We start from the raw sequence: 17,582 nt of genomic DNA on the forward strand, positions 1-17,582 counted from the left end.
TACCGTTAAGAATGTGTGCAACAGAACATTAGTTTGCAACTCTAAGAAGCCTAACTTTGGATTGATTCTTTTTTGTAACAATCATTTTTTGAAAGTTCTGTTTTAGATCTACCTATCTGCTGACTCCGCATTTGAGGTCTCCTAATTGCATCTAAGGACTTTTCACTGTGAATTCACTTGATGCATAAAGGCTAAGCCAACTTGTAGGAATGAATAAGCTGGTACGACTGACCAGGTTCAGTTACTTAGACGAACAATGTATTCATCTCCCAAAAAATACATTCCACAGAACTAATTCATATTCACAAGAAACTCATCAGAACGTCAGCCAGTCTGGTGACTCATTTCCTACAAAATTAATTGTAATTTTTCTTCAAGACCAAGACAACTCGTCGTGTCCTTACCTAGCCCCACCTGAGCCCTTCATCTTCTTCATCTTTCTCACAGCTGCCTTATGCTTCGACTTAGAATCTATACGTAGTTCAGATTTTGAAGCTCGCCACTCTTTCTCTGCGTTGGTCGACTTCATGAACAAACACCCAGTTTCCTCCTCTATGACCTCATCAGGTTTCTCACGTTTATCTGAAGCTGACCCCAACTTACTCTTTTTTTTAGATTGCTCGCTATTGAGTTGTTTACGTCGAGATCCAGAAGCATCGGATGAGTTTCGAGCAAAGTTGAAACTGAACGAACCAAACGTTTGTTCTGGCAACGACGCTTCCTCAGTTTTCTTCACGTCATTTGTGGCTTTCGTAGTTTCAGGTTCCCCAGTAATCTGCTTGAGGGAGAAGACTGCCCGGCCATCAGCACCCATGAGCGACTTCCACGAAGCTCGTTGTATCCACTTCGTATTATCATCAACGTTGTTTTGTTCTCTAGGATACGGAACTGAACTTGGCAATCCAACCCCATCCCCAGTGTTCTCTTTGCCTGGATCGGGCTTCGTTTTTTCTACATCACCAGAAGACTCTGCGCCGCTAATTTGTGCCAAATCTGAGGGGTTTCGATCATCTTGCTCCAGGTTAAACCGTGACAGCAAATTACCACTCATAGTTCCTCGATCCTGCTCAGTATTTCTACAGTCTTCTTCGTCTCCACTGGCATCTGTGATATGGTTGTTTTCAGGCTCTGCAATGTCGGTATTTGTGAAATGTTCAGAACTAGTACTCCTGTCTTCCTCTCCCGAACTTTGACTGGTCGCCTCCTCATCTGTTTCACAAATTATATTTCACTTTCATCAAAAAGAGCTTTGCGAATATAGAAGGACCACAATGGAATTAAACCTAGACATATTTTAAAAAATAGACTTGATTGCACGAAATTACTAAATCTAATGCCTGAGCACCATGTGTTCTGTCATTTAGAGCTTCCGCTTGTCCTGTAAATGATCACCTTCCAAAAAAGGTTGCAAGAAGCAATCACCTGATGCAACCATCTTATTAGACGCCGTTGGAGCCTTATTGATGCTTCCTGTTTGATTAGCATCCGCTGACTCCACCATTCTCTGCTCTATTACAGCCGGCCTTACCTCCGTGGATGCATTGACATCATCTAATGACCCAGAAAATACTCCCTCCAGAGGTGCCGCAACATTCGTGGCGGACTCGAACATCCTCGCCCATTTACTAGCCTTTGCAGCGTCGTCAAGGCATGTAGGAATGAGGGCCTTCGGCGCAGACGAAGGATCATCTCCAAAATCCTCCATATCAGAATCCAAATCCCCATCCATCTCAGAATCACTGGATTCATCAGATTCGGTAACTTGCAAATTCTCGTCAGAATCCTCAAACTCGAGAGTCTCTTCACCTTGATCAGACACATCATCAGAACTCATGCCTGGTTCCTCTGTCAACTTCTTTGTTTTCTTCATAATGATGCTGTCTAGAGCTTTACTCCCAAGTGCATTTTGTAGCGGTGAATCAGACTCCTCTTCTTCTGGCTCGCTTAGAACGCCAGAGAAGATGCCATCCATTCCAACCGCACCTCGCCGAGAAGTTTCACCTTCTTGCTCGCTAAGAACACCAGACAACATCCCATCATTCCCAACCAAGTCCTGCTGAGGAGTTTTAGCCTCGACCACAGCCGGATCTTCCTCCTCATCATCATCAAGACTAATCCCTGTGAATACACCATCCATAGGCCTGCTCATGTCTGGACCTTTCTTCAAACCAGCATACTTGAAAAGACGCTCCCACTTGTGTCCCTCCGAGAGGCCACCTTCTGGACTCGGGGAACGACTGGAAGGGGAGTAAACCTCCTCCTCCTCCTCCTCCTCCTCCTCTGCTTCTTCTTCTTCTCCTTCTTCTTCCTCCTCCTCCTCCTTTCCATCCACGTCTACGTCCATCTTTTTGGAAACCTGAGACTTCTTGAGTATGGGCCGCAAGCCGTTGGTGTTACCATCTGAACTCTTCTGTTTGCTCTCAATCGTCACTTCTTTATTATGTACGGAATCAGAGTGGGGCGCATTAGCTTCTTTCGAAAACTTTACTTGCCGTTTCTTCGACTTCGAGGCACTTGCAACCCCAGAGCAATCCTCGCCGGGTTGTCCCGATGTGGAGGCTGGTGGGACAGCTTCAGTAGGATTCTCATCTATACTCTTTCTTTTCTTTGCACCAGCATCAGTGGGCATTGGAAATGCTCGCAACTTCACAATTTCAATAACCTTCTCCTCTTCTTCACTGCATAAATCAACATATAGGGGTCAAGTATGCACTACTTCGCGGGATAAACCAATGCTAATTAACCGACTCATGTGCTGCTGAGCTTACGTAAAAATCTAAGTTGAGCGAATCTATTAAAATTTTCCCTTGCATGGTTTACACGTTGCGTACTTATCGCATAGCAACAGAAATTTATTCTTCAAGTTGCTTCCTCATTAGCTGTTGAAAGACAGTAAACATCCCAAGATCTGATTGCATAAAAGTACATTCAACAAAAACAATTGCTCCCTACTGAAAATACAAGAGTTGAGAAAGAGAATAACCCAGCATCTTTGTCCTCTGGAAAAAGCTTGCTAAGCAGATCGAGATGCCCCTTCCTTTCATTCTCTATCTGAGCTGCAACTAAATCTGCATCGACTCCCATAACATCTGAGACACCAGCATGTACAAGCCAAACGGTGAGAATGATTTCCCAAAGATATCAAAACTCCCGATATAATTCAAAGCAAAACCCTACCATCAACATGTTACAGCCTGTGAGCTTGAATTTCTCTCCCTCTCTCTCTCTCGCTCTCTCCCTCACTATCTATCTCTCTCGCTAAATTTACATATACATACACAAACACACACACACTGGTGAAATCTTTACAGGATTCCTAAAAGTTGAAGAAACGTAAGCTTACCTTCTTCACCTGTGACTTCTCCCAACTCGACCTCGTCACCCTCAGGGCTTTCCACATCTTCATAATTTATGGAGTACATGGGACGAGATTGAATAATCGCCTTCGCAGCAGCCTCCTCGGCAATCTTCGCCTTGGCGGCAGCTTCAGCTTCAGCCTCAACCCATTCTCGACGCAGTCGATCAATGTAGTGTTCCTTAGCTTTCTCAATCCGCAGAACTCCCCCTTTCCACTTGCACCCATTATACTGCAATATTGACCAGAAAACTCCTCGTCAACAACAAGTTCAACATTTACCGATTGCATTATCCATGCGAGTGCCTCATTTCCACAATGTTTCAAACAACGAGGAAAAGCACAAAGCTCCGAGAGAAGGGTTGGAACATACAGCACTAAACAATTTCTTCAGACTGGCTTCCGTCGAGGCCTCGAAGTCTACATACGCAAAACCACGTTGAAACGCCCCCTCGGGACTCCAATCTTTCTTTCCCGGCACCAAATCGATCTTATGCACTACCCCCAGCGGCGCAAACCGTTGCTGCAAATCACTAACTCCAACCGTTGGTCCCAATCCTCCCACAAACAACCGCAGCTTCAGCTGCACAGGCACAGTTTCCTTCCTCGACTCAATTGAACCACCACCCTTCTCGCCCTTCTTTGCTCCTGCCTTCTTCATACCAGACTTCGCATGCTTCACCTGCCCATCCATCCGGTTCTCTCCCATCACGCCCAAGGATCTTCCAACGCCACGACCTCCAAATACACTGCAACAAAACACCCCCCACGCTTCGCAGCGAGATACAATGTCAACATTCAAACGACCCCATGAGGGAATTGGCTTTGTGGGTTCGCATCAAAGTGATCTTCTTCACTGCACACAACTCCAATTCAATCAACTCCTCGCAGAAACCAAAGTGAGCAACAATTCGGTGGATTTCCAAGGAGTCGAACGCCAGAGTGCGGGCACTGTGCCTTCGTTAGGGTTCCGGCAGAGACTTGAAACACCATGGATTAATGTACTGCTTCATCCAATTGCTCGTTTACGTTCATTCCGTTGATGTGTATTAATTCAATTGAATTTGTGACACTTGAACATTTATTTGGCAACATTATTATTTGGTACTTGGTTATCTTTTAGGAAAAATATCATAAATACTTCTAAAGTTTGCTGAAATATCAAGAATATCCATGTATTCTTCATAATATCAAATCTATTCTTCTTTTTTGTAATAATTGCAAATTTGTCCTTTAACATAATAAGTTATATTCTTCTTTTTTTTTTTTTTACTTGTAGCTAGGGCTCAAAGCATGTGCCATGCAAATTTGTGCACCACTTTTTCTTACATCTTGGATACCTCACAAAATCAATGCCTACCTTTGGATGTTTTTGGAGACATTGCACCTTAAAGGTAAGGGATCATGTGTTGAAGACCATCGATGGCTTCAAGAAAGTAGTATTAGTAATTAATTTTCTTGTTTTGATAGGATTTCTAAGGTAGCAAAGAAGGATGATGTTCTCCTTGCCTGATAATTGTCTATTTGTGATCCATACAATGAGCATATGTTTGTATTTGAACCACTTGAGAAAAAAATATTATATTTTGTTGAGCAATCTTTGATGGCGGTTAAAAAGTGCATTCAATAACTCTACAATCACCAATTATATCTCATTGATAAAAAGATTATGGATTTTGAAGAAAATTTATTAAATAGATGTGAATTTTTTGTCTTTCGTGCAATAAGATTTTTTTTGTCCTTGATATAAGTATCTCAATGATATGAGTTCCTCAAACTATTCTTTTTGTTCATTCCTTCAACACATTCATTCAAATCCATATCACTCCAATATTCTTCTACAAATACCCTTTGAAACAAAACCAAATTATCTCTTTTTACTTTGAGAAGCATTTTAAGTAAATAACTATTAGATATGCCTAATAAGGATAAGAAATAATTAGGAGTCTACTATGATCACAAACATAGCAATTCAAATATCCCATTGTCCAACTCTTCTACCTCTTATCACTCAAACATGAAAAATATTCATTCTAAAAAAGCATTTAGAATTTTAGTATTGTTGGACAAATATGTAAGTCACAAGAAAGATCAACACAAGACTTTAAGGTACTCCAATAGAAGATACATCAAATGTGACATGGATAATACATGTGTGATTCCACTAGACTCAATCACTTCTTAAGAAGTTTTTGCTATGTTTCACTATGATGTAGCATAGATGATGCATGAGGAAAGCAAATGCTATTTTAAAGTAAATAACATCAACAAGTTTTTAGAGGAATTTATGAGCTTGCAATCACCTTTCTATTTAACAATGGTGGATGACTTCTTTTGAGTTGTTTGTATAAATAGCTACAAACATATTATAGAACTATCTATCAATGGCACTCTTTGCAATACATGCTTGGAGTTAAGATCCAAGTCAACTTACTCCAAAATATTATACAACAATATCAAAATTTTGATATCACTTATTATATCAACAAATATTGTAGCTAGTCAACTCATTTGGTAGCAATTTCATAAAATGATAAGTTATCAACATGAAATTGAGGATTTTTCTTATATTATAGAGTCCAATGTGTGCAATCTAATTCTAAGTCATATTTGCATTAATTGCATTCTTATAAAGTAAGTGTCAATTGTGTCAATATTTGTCTTACTTACAATACAATTAAAGTATGTACAATAAGATAATAAAAATATCACTTTGTAAGGCTGAATAGTGTAGCTCAAAATATGAATGGCAAGTCTCCTCACAAATTTTATATATTGTCTTCTTGATGTAGCTAATTATACAAGAATTAATTCAAAATTAGATGCATCTCTAAATGAAACACAAAGAATATTAAGGGAGACATCAATGGAGAGTATCCCATTTGCTACAAAGCAATGGCTAGCAATGACAACAAACCTCAAGGAAAAAAACAACATATGAACTTGTTGACAAGCGCAATAATTTAGGCAATAGCAATGGCATTCATGAAGTGCCCAAGATGTGAAGGAAAGTGCAGCATGCACTTTGTGCCTTAGTTACAATTGAAAAATAAAAAAAGAATATAGTTTATTACATTTGAAAGCCAAATTTGCAATTATCACAAAAAAGAGCGGTAGGTTTGATATTATTAAGAATACAAAGGCATTCTTGTTATTTTAGCAAATTTCAAGGATAATTATGATATTTTTTTCTTTTTTATGTATTAATAATGATAATTGAATTAAATAAAAATTATAAATGAATGGCATTATTAAATAAAAATTATAAGTGAATGGCCTTATTAATTCACAAATAATAAAAATATCCAATAATGAAATGTATTTAATTTAGATTTATTTAATATTTTAATAACTTCAATACTTATTTTATCTTTAAGAACAATAATTTTCAGATAAAAAATAAATTTGTAATATAATTTGAAATCATTGTTAGTTCAAGAGATTAATTGTTATCTACATAATTATAATGCCTGTAATATTTATTAATTATGTACATCTGATCTGAAATTATTATAATTAAAAACATTTTCTATTGTTCATAATCAGTATTAAATAATAAAACATGTCAGAACATATAATTCTTATTGAAAAAATAATATATGAGTAATATGTACTAATTTTATTACATTTCTAAAAAAATAAAAAATAATAATTTTTTTTATTATGATTTAATATTAATCATAAATTAATTAAAATAATTTATGATACTAAACTAATGATTTAAAAAAATCTCATATAATACTATATATATATATATATATATATATATATGTATGTATGTAAATAAGAAGATGATTGTAATAACAACAAATTATACAACATTGTGAAAAGTTTATATTCATATATAACTAAAGTTAAATAAAAAAATATGTATATTATTTATTTACAGAAAATTTAATTGTTGAATAAAAAAATAAAAATTATTAATTTAAAATCTTTGCTTAAAAAATCAATAAATATATTTTAAAAAACTTAGCTTTTTCTTTAAATATATTTATTAGCAATATAGCCATGAGGAAACTTTATAAAGGCCACAAAGCTCATAAGCCAATTATCCAAATTATAAGATTCTTCTAAAGAGTTTGTTTTAGAATATAGTTATTACTTTCTATATATATATATATAATTTTTTTTTTTCTTTCTAAAAAAATATCACCATAAAGTTTTAGATTTTAAGTTGATTTACATATTTATTCTATCTAAGGTTTATTAAATATTACCTATAATTTGTATGAATGTGGTTGATAGGTTCTTTATGCCAATGATAGTATTTTATACTAAAGCTGAAAATCCACCATTTATTATTATAATTATTATCAAGGTTTTTATAAATATCTTTGAATAATACTTTTAAAATGCTATGAAGTAAGATACTTACATCTATAATTTAAAAAAAAATACCAAAAATATTTTTTGAAATCATTACATCAAGTATTGTTGAACTAATTTTGTAAAGATTTTTTTGCAAAACTATAATCATCTTTAAATTTTAAAATAATATTTCTATTTTATTTTTTAAAATCAACTTCAACCATCTTATATATCTTGATAAACTTGTTATATTTTAATAGCTAGACCTTCTTATTGAAATATTAATTTCTTTATAAACTTAATATATAATTTATTTTTAGCATCTTCTATGAGTTCTTCAAATTTTAAATTCATCAAAATTTTAGATCTATAAATATCTAAAAAATTCCAATTAACTTTGATCTTTAGAACCTATTCAAAGCAAATTTGTTGCTTACACCTCCCTATCTTCCAAATGAACCTTCATATGCCAAATGTCCTTATTTTTTTTGTAAGAGAGATAATGTTTGACCATATTTTACACATAATTAACTTTTAAATATCAATTTTTATTATTATATGGTTAAATTTATAAAATTGTGATTTTAACTTTTGTTCAATAATAGTATTTTTCTATTATCTATTCTATTTTACTTTAATCCATTTTACAATTCTATTAAAGCAATAGAAGTCTTGTTAAGACAATACTTATCTTAGGATGTAAACATAAGTAGATGTACTACAACACATCAAATTGATATATTATACCATTTCTAAAAGAAACGGCATGTTTTTCTTGAAGACTTTTATTTTACTATTCAATAGAATGTGCAAAAATTTCAAAATTTCAAAGACATAAACTGAACAAAAGTATCTTCAATATCCTCTCAAAGAATTAAAAAAAGAAAAAATCAAAATCAAAATCAAAATGAGGAACTTGGATGATATCAATAAATATTTTAGTGTATGTTTTAAGCTAAATAATTATAAATATATAAATATAAATATATATATATATATATTGTTAAGTAAATATTTAATATATTGGAAATTACTCCAAAAATCGTTCTATATTCTCAATTCTCTCAAAGGTAGAGTAAGACCAGGCCAGGCCGAACCTCAGGCTCGGTCCCGAACCAGCCTGCCAGATTCAAAGCTAAAAATGGAGGCGGGAAATGGATCCCAGCTTTGGCAGACAAAGAATGGCGGAAAGTGGCCAAGTGGGAAAAGGATCGTGGGGGAGGGGTGGAGGGGTGAGTGGGAAAAGGGTTCGAGGGTTTTAGAGAACTAGACAAAGGAGGTTGGTAAAGCGCGTGGGAATAGGACCAGAAGGATGAAACGAGGTCGCTCCCAATACATTTTTACTGCTCCCATGACCGCGTCCCTCATTTGTATTGGACTCACACTTGCGAGCACTCCCGGAGGATTTGCAAGCTTAGTCGATCGCCAGCGTCATCGCCTTCGCCTTTGCTTTGCTTAACCTTCTACTTCTGCTCGCTCGCTGTCTCGGACTCTTCCACCTAGATCCCGTATTGTTGCGAGTCCAGCAATCAGATGAGGTACATTACTGGAGGGAGTTAGATTTAGTGACACTGCAAAACGGGGTGAGGAAAGGAGGAGTGGGAGGAGTGGGAGGAGTCTAGACCGGGGAGTGAGTGATGGCAGGGGCGGGCACTGCAGCGGGCACTGCAGCGGGCTGCTTGTGAAGACTCCGTGGTAGAATGGTGATGTTGAAGCTTTAGTTGGATGGTGATGGTGACGGGGATGGTGAGTGAAGGGAGTTTCGAGATTTGATCGGATCTTGGATCGTTGCCCTAGGGTGGATTGCGTTTCGAGCAATTGCCTCTGTTCCGGGCTTGGGCTTGGTTTAGAGGTTGGATGAGGTGACGACGACGAGTGTCGGGAGCTGAGTGAGGTTGTTCGGACGAGGAGTGAGATTGAGCAGTGAAGAGGTGTAGATCGGGTTTGTCGTCAGGATGGGGGACAGTAAAGCTGCGACGGAGCGGTTCGTGGGAGTTATGGAGAATTTGATTACAGTCGCGGAGGCTATGTCGCAAGCCAGTGCTGTGTTGGCAGACCAGGAAGGAGATGCGACTACAGCGTCGACGTCGTTTCTCAGTGCCATTGCACTAGGGAATGTGGTATGTTCTCGTCCGTAAGTCCGCGTATCGAAATAGCCTGTCCCTTTGGATTTAGGGCATCATAATGCGTATTTATGTCCTTTGGACAACTGATCGTGGTAGGATCTCGAATGACGAGTTGAGATCCGAGGTTGTTGTGATTGAACGCGGACAGCTCAATGCTGAGAGAAGGGTGTGTTTGAAGTAGGACTTCTTCGTAATCACGATTTATCGCAACGCAGGTTCATCCAGTCTTATTTTAGAAGACGCAATAATTGACTTGGGCTCGATCCGCCTCTTTTACTTTTGAGAGCACTTTTTGAGATTTTAGTTTGCGAGTGCTTTCGCAAGTCTTCGTCCAATGTAGTTCTGAATCCCAAAGGAAGGAATATAAGAAATTCTCGAACAAATGGCGCTGCGTACATCTAAAGTTGGATGTATTCGCGAATCTTCAAGTCATAGACGTTCCGGATTTGATTGAAATTCATAGTTGTACCTATTCGTATATCTATCACTTAATCCTTCGTCGAAATTTGATGTTGGTGATGTATTATCAGCCCGAAGTGGAATTTTACAGTATTCAAACTTTTGAAAACTCCTATTTGACGTACAAATTTTAACGCTAAGTGTACAGCGTCCTTTCTCCCCTGCTATTGATGCACTGTACCAGTTTACTTAATCTACAATCACCAGTTTCGACATGTACTTGTTTGTGATGTCGGAGTAAGGTGTTGAATTTACACATGTAGTTTGAAAAAATATTAATAAATGTAGGTTCCTTGGAGGGATATCAGAGTTTCAGTGTTGCCTTACTTCGAACTCTATCACGACAAGAACTATGCTCGTTATCTTCTACACGGCGGAAGCCTCTGTTTCTGCTTTTGACACCATCTTGCCATTTTCTGATCTGAAGCTTCACAATGCGTTACATTTTTTAAACTTGTTGTCATTTTTGAACAGAGTGCTGGAAAGTCAGCTGTTCTCAACAGCCTTATTGGTCATCCCGTCCTGGTAAGCCTTGTCCTACCGTATAAGTGAAGGTTTGTTGAGTCTGCTCAAGAGACCATTCATGAAAAGAAAAGGGTTCGTATTAGCTCTAGAATGAATTACAATACCTCAGCAATGTTCTCAATACGATGATTGTCGCACACCGCAAAATTGGATCTCCTCTCACTAAACGATGCTTTAGAGTTTTTTTATTACCTGTTTGACACTTTCAAGTTCTCCAGCCGACTGGGGAAAATGGTGCTACTCGTGCCCCGATCATTATTGATATGGAGCGGGATAAATCTGGTAGACCTGGAGGGTTGGCAGTTGTTTTGGAAGGAAGAACGCAGAATGTCTCCGCCAGTAAGTTCAGCGGCACATGTTTTTTTTTAGTTTTCTCAGTAGGCTCTGATATGTTGAGTGGACAATCATTTCTTCTCGTGGCATTCTATTGTGCTTAAACTGTCCATTTGTGATCAGATGAGACACTGGTTGATATTATTTCTGTCATGTGGTCTAGGTGATATTAGGCACTCACTTCAAGGTCGTTTGAAGAGTGTCAGTTCTTCCAAGGGAAGGGGTGACGGGATCCGTCTCACGCTGCGTTCAAACTCAGGTGAGTGGTCGTTCGTGACTTTTATTAGCGTCACTACACTACGCTTAGCTAACTGTGACAAAGATGTTTAATTGATCCTGGCTTCTACCTTTCTGTCAGATACCCACAAGTTGGTCTAATTTTCGCAATCTCTTAGTGTCTGTGATCATAAAGTCAGTTTTTGACAATACCAGCAACATTGTTTGCCGTGAACAGTTAGTGTCTGGTCGGAATATGGTTTCACCTTCGACTCTGGTGTGTCTGAATTTTTGTGAATTTCACATATCGCTGCCGTTGGCGTAGATGAAAAAAGTCGTGGCGCATTAAGCATAAATGTCGCTTTATTGAGAATATTTTATAATAATGCATCTCATTGTGCTCAGGTCCTCCATTGAAGTTGATAGATCTTCCTGGAATTGATTCTCGGGGATCCATTGATGACTCACCTGTGAGTGCCCTACTTCTCGCCGTCGGGTGGTGCAAATCATAAACTGAAGTCATATTCGTACTCAGTGTTGTGTTTGATTCCTTCTGTTTATATTCTAATGCTATGGATGAAGTCTTTATTAGGATCCAAGGTTTATATCTTCGATCGTTTTGTAACATGTGTATCTTGGTCCCATGTCTCGTTTTTGCAGGCACATGATCTGGCTGCCAATAATGATACCATATTGCTTGTTGTGATTGCTGCTACGTCCTGTAGGGACGTGGCTGTGAATCGAGCTTTGAAACTGGCTCAAGAGTTGGACTCAGATGGTGAGTTACATTGGGGTTCTAGTCTGCACTGTAGTGTAGATTTTGAGTTCATTTAGACTGAAATAACGCTGGACACTGGAAGAGCGCTCAATGTGCTTGTGACTAATTTACCAGTTTTTGAAATAAACTCCGTGCAGGTTCACGAACTATTGGTGTAATCAGCAAAGTCGATCAAGCCGCTTCAGATCCGAGAAGCTTGGCTGCTGTGAATGCTCTTATTTCTGGTCAAGGTCCTTCTAACACTCAGGACATGCCTTGGGTTGCTCTAATTGGCCAGTCCGTCTCAATAGCAGCTGCTCATTCTAGTTCTGAAGATCCGCTGGACACAGCGTGGAAGGCTGAAATGGAATCGTTGAATTCTATTTTGAAAGGTGCCCCACCAGCGAAATTAGGGCGAATTGCCTTGTTGGAAACCTTGGCTAGTAAAATCCAGTCTCGGCTGAAACAGCGTATTCCAAACCTTCTTTCTGGGTAAAGTTACTTATTCTCTGTATCTGTTGTTAGTATGAGAACATTGTGGGGAAGTTACGAACGTAAACTGCACACGCTATCTAAATATCTCTTATCCGATGGCCTTATTCTGCAGGTTGGAGGGAAAGTCGCAAATGGTGAATGAGGAGTTAGCAAGGCTTGGGGAACTAAGAGTAACCAGTTCAGAAGGCACCGTTGCAGTTGCACTGGAGTTGTGTCGGGAGTTTGAAGATAGATTTTTAGCCCATATTAACACTGGAGAAGTAAGCTGAACTGTGTGCCCTTTTCAGTTTTCGATTTCAAGCTCATGCATCAAATAGAAATTTTCCATGTGAATCGTTATCCATCACACCAGTTACATGCACACATAAATACATAGATATTCCCAGTAATGAGACAAGTGGTATCTCTACAGGGGCAAGGTTGGAAAATCGTGGCAAGTTTTGAAGGTGTGCTGCCTAAAAGGATTAAGGGTCTGCCGCTTGATCAGATGTTCGAGATCAGCAGTATTAAAAAGGTATTATGGACATTGAACTTTGAGCACTTGAAATTTGATTTCAATGGCTGAACGATACACACGATGCACACATGTGAAAAGTATCTGACCTAGTATTTCTTTCCCTTTTTGGTGCAGTTGGTACTTGAAGCAGATGGATATCAGCCATACCTCCTGTCACCTGAAAAAGGTTTGAGAGCAATCATTAAAAAGGCCTTGGAGTTGGCCAAAGAGCCGGCAAAGTCTTGTGTAGATGAGGTATGGTTACTCGCAACAACTTGCCTTGATTTGGCTCTCATAACAATTCTTTCCTCCGTCTTATGGACCTTAGGGTGATTGATTTTAAGTTTTAGTCTGTTGACCTCTCTCTGAGACAGTACATCATGGTACTAATAGATACAATGCAGCATGCCTAGGCAGTGCATATCAGAGTTGCACCAGTGTTTCCTGCTTGTAAATGGACAATTTTGATTGCTTATCCTGTAACATGCATAGTAATTTGAGATAACACCCTGGGACATACAGGTCCATCGTGTTCTTGTGGACATAGTATCAGCTTCTGCAAGTGGAACTCCGGGGTTAGGAAGATATCCTCCCTTGAAGAGAGAGGTAATTGTTTGCTTTCTAATTGTTCCTCTGCGATTATCCTTCTAATTGGTCCATCATTTGATCATCTTGTAATCATGTGTCGTGCTCTTTCTACGTTATTTCATTTTAATTTGAAGCTACTACTTCAGAGAATTTTCTTGGAGGATTCTAACGTAGTTGTCCTGCGTTTCAGATTGTCTCAATCGCCAGTGCAGCTTTGGAGGGATACAGGATTGAAGCCAAGAATATGGCCGTTGCTCTTGTTGATATGGAGCGCGTATTCATTCCACCTCAACACTTTATTAGACTAGTTCAACGCAGGTACGTGCGAGTATCCTTGTTAAAATTACAGGCAGCTGGATCTCTTGAATTAAAAGAACGATCTCTTGACTCATTTGGTTGATATCACGAGATACGGAATGATTTGTGGGATCTACTTCGTGTACACAGGATGGAAAGGGCTCAGAAACTGGATACTCTACAGGGAGTGCAGTCAAAGAAAGCTCAAGAAGCCGAGCAATCCTTGCTGAGTAAGGTGGGTGTTTCTATCAGTACTGTAATTTTTTGAATCGCACGCTTTTCTTTGAAAGTAAATTATGTTTTTTTGCTTGGGGTAATAGTGTCATCATCTTCAGTATGCAAATATAACGTCGCATGAAGTGATTGTCTAATCTGTCGTGGTACTGTCGTGCTGATACTCCAGAACATAATTATTTGCCATTGTGCACTCCCAGGCACTTAGAGCGTCTGTTCATTTTTGAGCTCTTTCGATACCTTCCTAGGTATAGAGGGAGTTAATATGATCAGATTTCCTCTGAGGAATCATGGTCTTATGAGCCTAAGATCATTCTCCTTAGTTGTTGGATTGTAACAATGAACCCAATCGTCAAATTGGTAGTAATCGCAAGCTGTAAAGTGAGTTAGATATGTTCTGATTGTACCGGTTGGTGTACAGGCAACTGCTCTAGTAAGTACCAAGAAAGAGGAGCCCAAAAAGGATGCCCCACCAGTGTTGCAGACCATCGGCGATAATTCTGCTGGTATGGGTTTTTGTTGAGTGTCAGGTTCATTGGTTGCACACGTTAATCTTTCACGTTTCTTATAAAAGGTGGATGATGTGAAACATCGTCTTGTGGTTTGAATAGGTTACTTGTTGAAGAAAAGTGACAAGAATGAGTGGGCCAAGCGCTGGTTTGTACTTAACGAGAAGACGTGCAAGGTACGCTTCCGTTCCACCAGATAGCTCTGAAGCATGTTGACAGAAAGAAAACATCTGTGCACTGAGTTTGTGCCACGATTATATATACTATCTTTTTTGGTTTTGGTCTTGGTTTTGATATCTTGTTTTTTAGAAAATGAAAACGACTTATATTATTTGTTCGAATATGACCTTGATTGCATTGATATACCTTTTTGAGTCTGATAGAGGAGCTCAGTATTTAAGTACTTGGAATACTTGTAATGATTGAATCTTCCCAACAGTTAGAATTTCCGATTTTGATACTTTTTCTCAAATTTTCTCCAGCTAGCATATACCAAAAAACCTGAAGAACGAAATTTCCGAGGTGTAATTGCTTTGGAGGAGTGTATTCTGGAAGATGGTCCCGAGCAGTCTGGAGCTGAGGAGTCCAATGGCAAATCATCCAAGAGTAAGTCGTCATCTAATGGAACATCGGAGAAAGAAGATCCCACGGCTAGCTTGATCTTCAGAGTGAGTCATAAAGTGGCGTACAAAACACTTCTTAAAGGTATTACTCAAAATGCAATTCTATATCTTCATTTAATATTAATCTCGTTTCATTTTTAGGAGATAGGCCTCTTCTAATGCAGTAAATCTCTTGAGCAATGTGGAGACTGCACTTGGTGGGAACTAGTGTAATTGCGATTCTGGGAATCGTATTCACGTTGCGATTCCTATATCCTCGGATCCTACTTTGTGTTGTCTTCTTGGCTCTCTGCTTGCTCTGAAGTATTTTTGCTGGCATATATCAATTCCGTTTTCAACAATACATAATTATCTAACTGCTCGTGGGGTAAATCGAACTTACAGCGGAGCATTCAGTTCATTTGAAGGCTGAAACCATGGCCGAGAAGCTTGAATGGATGTCCAAGCTTAAAGCTTGCATTGATTCGAGCAGTCAAGGCGAATCAGTTAAATCTTCCAAGGATTCAGTTCGGTCATCTAAGGATTCGGATAATAACTCATCTGTACGCCCAGGATCGACTGATGCGTCCTCAGTAAGTGAAGTGAAAACCCATTAGAATACCAGTCATGTTTTTCCGTCTCAATATTCTTAGACAGTCGTTTCCTAGTTGCATGCTAATTTTTATGGTCTGTTTTTCTTTGTTTTCTATTTTTACATCAGGATACTTCCACTGTTCTTCGAAGACCTACAGATCCTGAAGAGGATTTAAGACTCATGGCACAGGAAGTTAGAGATTATGTTGAGGCAGTTTTGAACAGTCTGGCAGCCAATGTTCCCAAAGTAAGTGCATTTTTAATTTATTTTTTCTACAAAATTATGAATGACTATCAGTTTGCAGAATAATAGACAATGTTCCGATTATGCTTGTCGTAAGCGGTACTAATCTAAGCGATTTATTCCCACCTTTCGTATGTCAGGCAGTGGTCCTTTGCCAAGTGGAGAGAGCTAAGGATGCTATGCTTAACCAACTTTACAGCTCCATCAGGTACGCATAACTGTTATTGTTGAAGATGTAGACAGCACCCTCTGTCATTATATGTATGGAGTATTGAAGGCTTTTGTCTTCTCATAACTCGTTCAGGTCTCTTACTGAATATGTTACTGTATTTTTTGTGGGCTACAGTAGTATGGCGACTGCAAGAATTCAAGAACTATTAATGGAGGATCAAGAGGTCAAGGCGCGTCGAGAGAAGGCCCACAAACAAGCAGCAGCCTTAGCGAAGTTGACCAAGACACTGGGCTTGCATGAAGCTCGTGCATCTGCTGCATCTGTTGACGATTCAAGCTGTAAGTTTCTTAGTATTTAAATGCATAGGAAGCAGAAACTTGACGGTAGATAAGTGGATCAAGATGTGCAACCTGACGAATGATGTTTGTTTGTGGTCACAGCGGACTCCAAAGCCGACGGTGCCGTAGAGGGGGCGGAGGATTGGCGCGTAGCTTTTCAGGAAGCAGCAGTCAGGCCTTCCCAATCACCTTCACGATCATCTAGAAATGAGTCTCCTATGAATGGCCGGAGTTCCCGGAACATCAACAGCGACAACGGTGATGTGGGCGCTAGTCGTCGAACACCAGGTCGAACTCCACCACCTCCTCCCCCAGGTAGTGGCTCCATGTATAAATACTAGAAGGATTTTGGTTTTTACAAATGGTCCGATTTATGTGGATCTTCTGGAAAATGCTGCAACTAAAAGATTTGCGGCTCCTCTAGACTGCAGACAGAACGAGACATCAGATTTTTACGTGCATGGTCTGTATTCTGTTGCTAGCTTCGTTTTAACATGTTCATCAGCAACAGATACAGCTTAGGTGGCATTAATTCTTTTCCTGCTGTCATGTGGGGTCAAGAGTGGGCGTTGTCATCGCCAAGCCCTGTGCCGTGTTATTTCATTTTGAGCAAACCCATTATTTCTTCATTATATAATTCGCTCCACATTCATCTATGCTCATGTTGTGTACTCACACTTCAAATTGCCATTCACTTGGAAGATAACATTATAATATTCTCGAAAACAAGTACTCAAACTATTTGCAATTCCACTTAATAATAGAAAATTTAGTTGTTTGCATTGATGAAGGTGTATACAGCAACAGAATTTTGCTTCAATGCTTTATGATAATTTTTAAATAAAAAAGTGTACTTGTCAAATTTAAATGCCAGAAATTTTATAAGCACTACAAAATACTATTACAAGTCTGTGCAGTAAATTTTGTTTCA

General features: G+C 38.7%; 2 protein-coding genes across 2 annotated transcripts; one reads left to right on the forward strand and one right to left on the reverse strand.

Annotated features, from left to right (window-relative positions):
- Positions 1 to 201: 201 nt before the first annotated feature.
- On the reverse strand, positions 202 to 4,304 carry LOC112291316 (uncharacterized). Its single transcript, XM_024538522.3, has 5 exons — positions 3,729 to 4,304; positions 3,344 to 3,587; positions 2,984 to 3,089; positions 1,423 to 2,678; positions 202 to 1,209 (listed from the first exon to the last, which is right to left on the reverse strand). Exons 1-5 carry the CDS (start codon positions 4,062 to 4,064, stop codon positions 401 to 403), a joined length of 2,751 nt encoding a protein of 916 aa, XP_024394290.1. The 5' UTR covers positions 4,065 to 4,304; the 3' UTR covers positions 202 to 400.
- A 4,742-nt stretch (positions 4,305 to 9,046) lies between these two features.
- LOC112289760 (dynamin-2A) lies at positions 9,047 to 17,307 on the forward strand. The gene is made up of 21 exons (XM_024535293.3): positions 9,047 to 9,786; positions 10,726 to 10,776; positions 10,995 to 11,115; positions 11,273 to 11,368; positions 11,731 to 11,795; positions 11,986 to 12,103; positions 12,241 to 12,574; positions 12,690 to 12,837; positions 12,990 to 13,091; positions 13,209 to 13,328; positions 13,596 to 13,679; positions 13,852 to 13,979; positions 14,109 to 14,193; positions 14,614 to 14,698; positions 14,804 to 14,877; positions 15,184 to 15,406; positions 15,709 to 15,896; positions 16,025 to 16,144; positions 16,282 to 16,349; positions 16,488 to 16,651; positions 16,754 to 17,307. Exons 1-21 carry the CDS (start codon positions 9,622 to 9,624, stop codon positions 16,990 to 16,992), a joined length of 2,778 nt encoding a protein of 925 aa, XP_024391061.1. The 5' UTR covers positions 9,047 to 9,621; the 3' UTR covers positions 16,993 to 17,307.
- The last annotated feature ends 275 nt before the right edge of the window (positions 17,308 to 17,582 follow it).

This window comes from Physcomitrium patens, chromosome 1, assembly GCF_059467195.1.
Source record: "Physcomitrium patens ecotype Gransden chromosome 1, ASM5946719v1, whole genome shotgun sequence".
NCBI classification, from domain to species: domain Eukaryota; kingdom Viridiplantae; phylum Streptophyta; class Bryopsida; order Funariales; family Funariaceae; genus Physcomitrium; species Physcomitrium patens.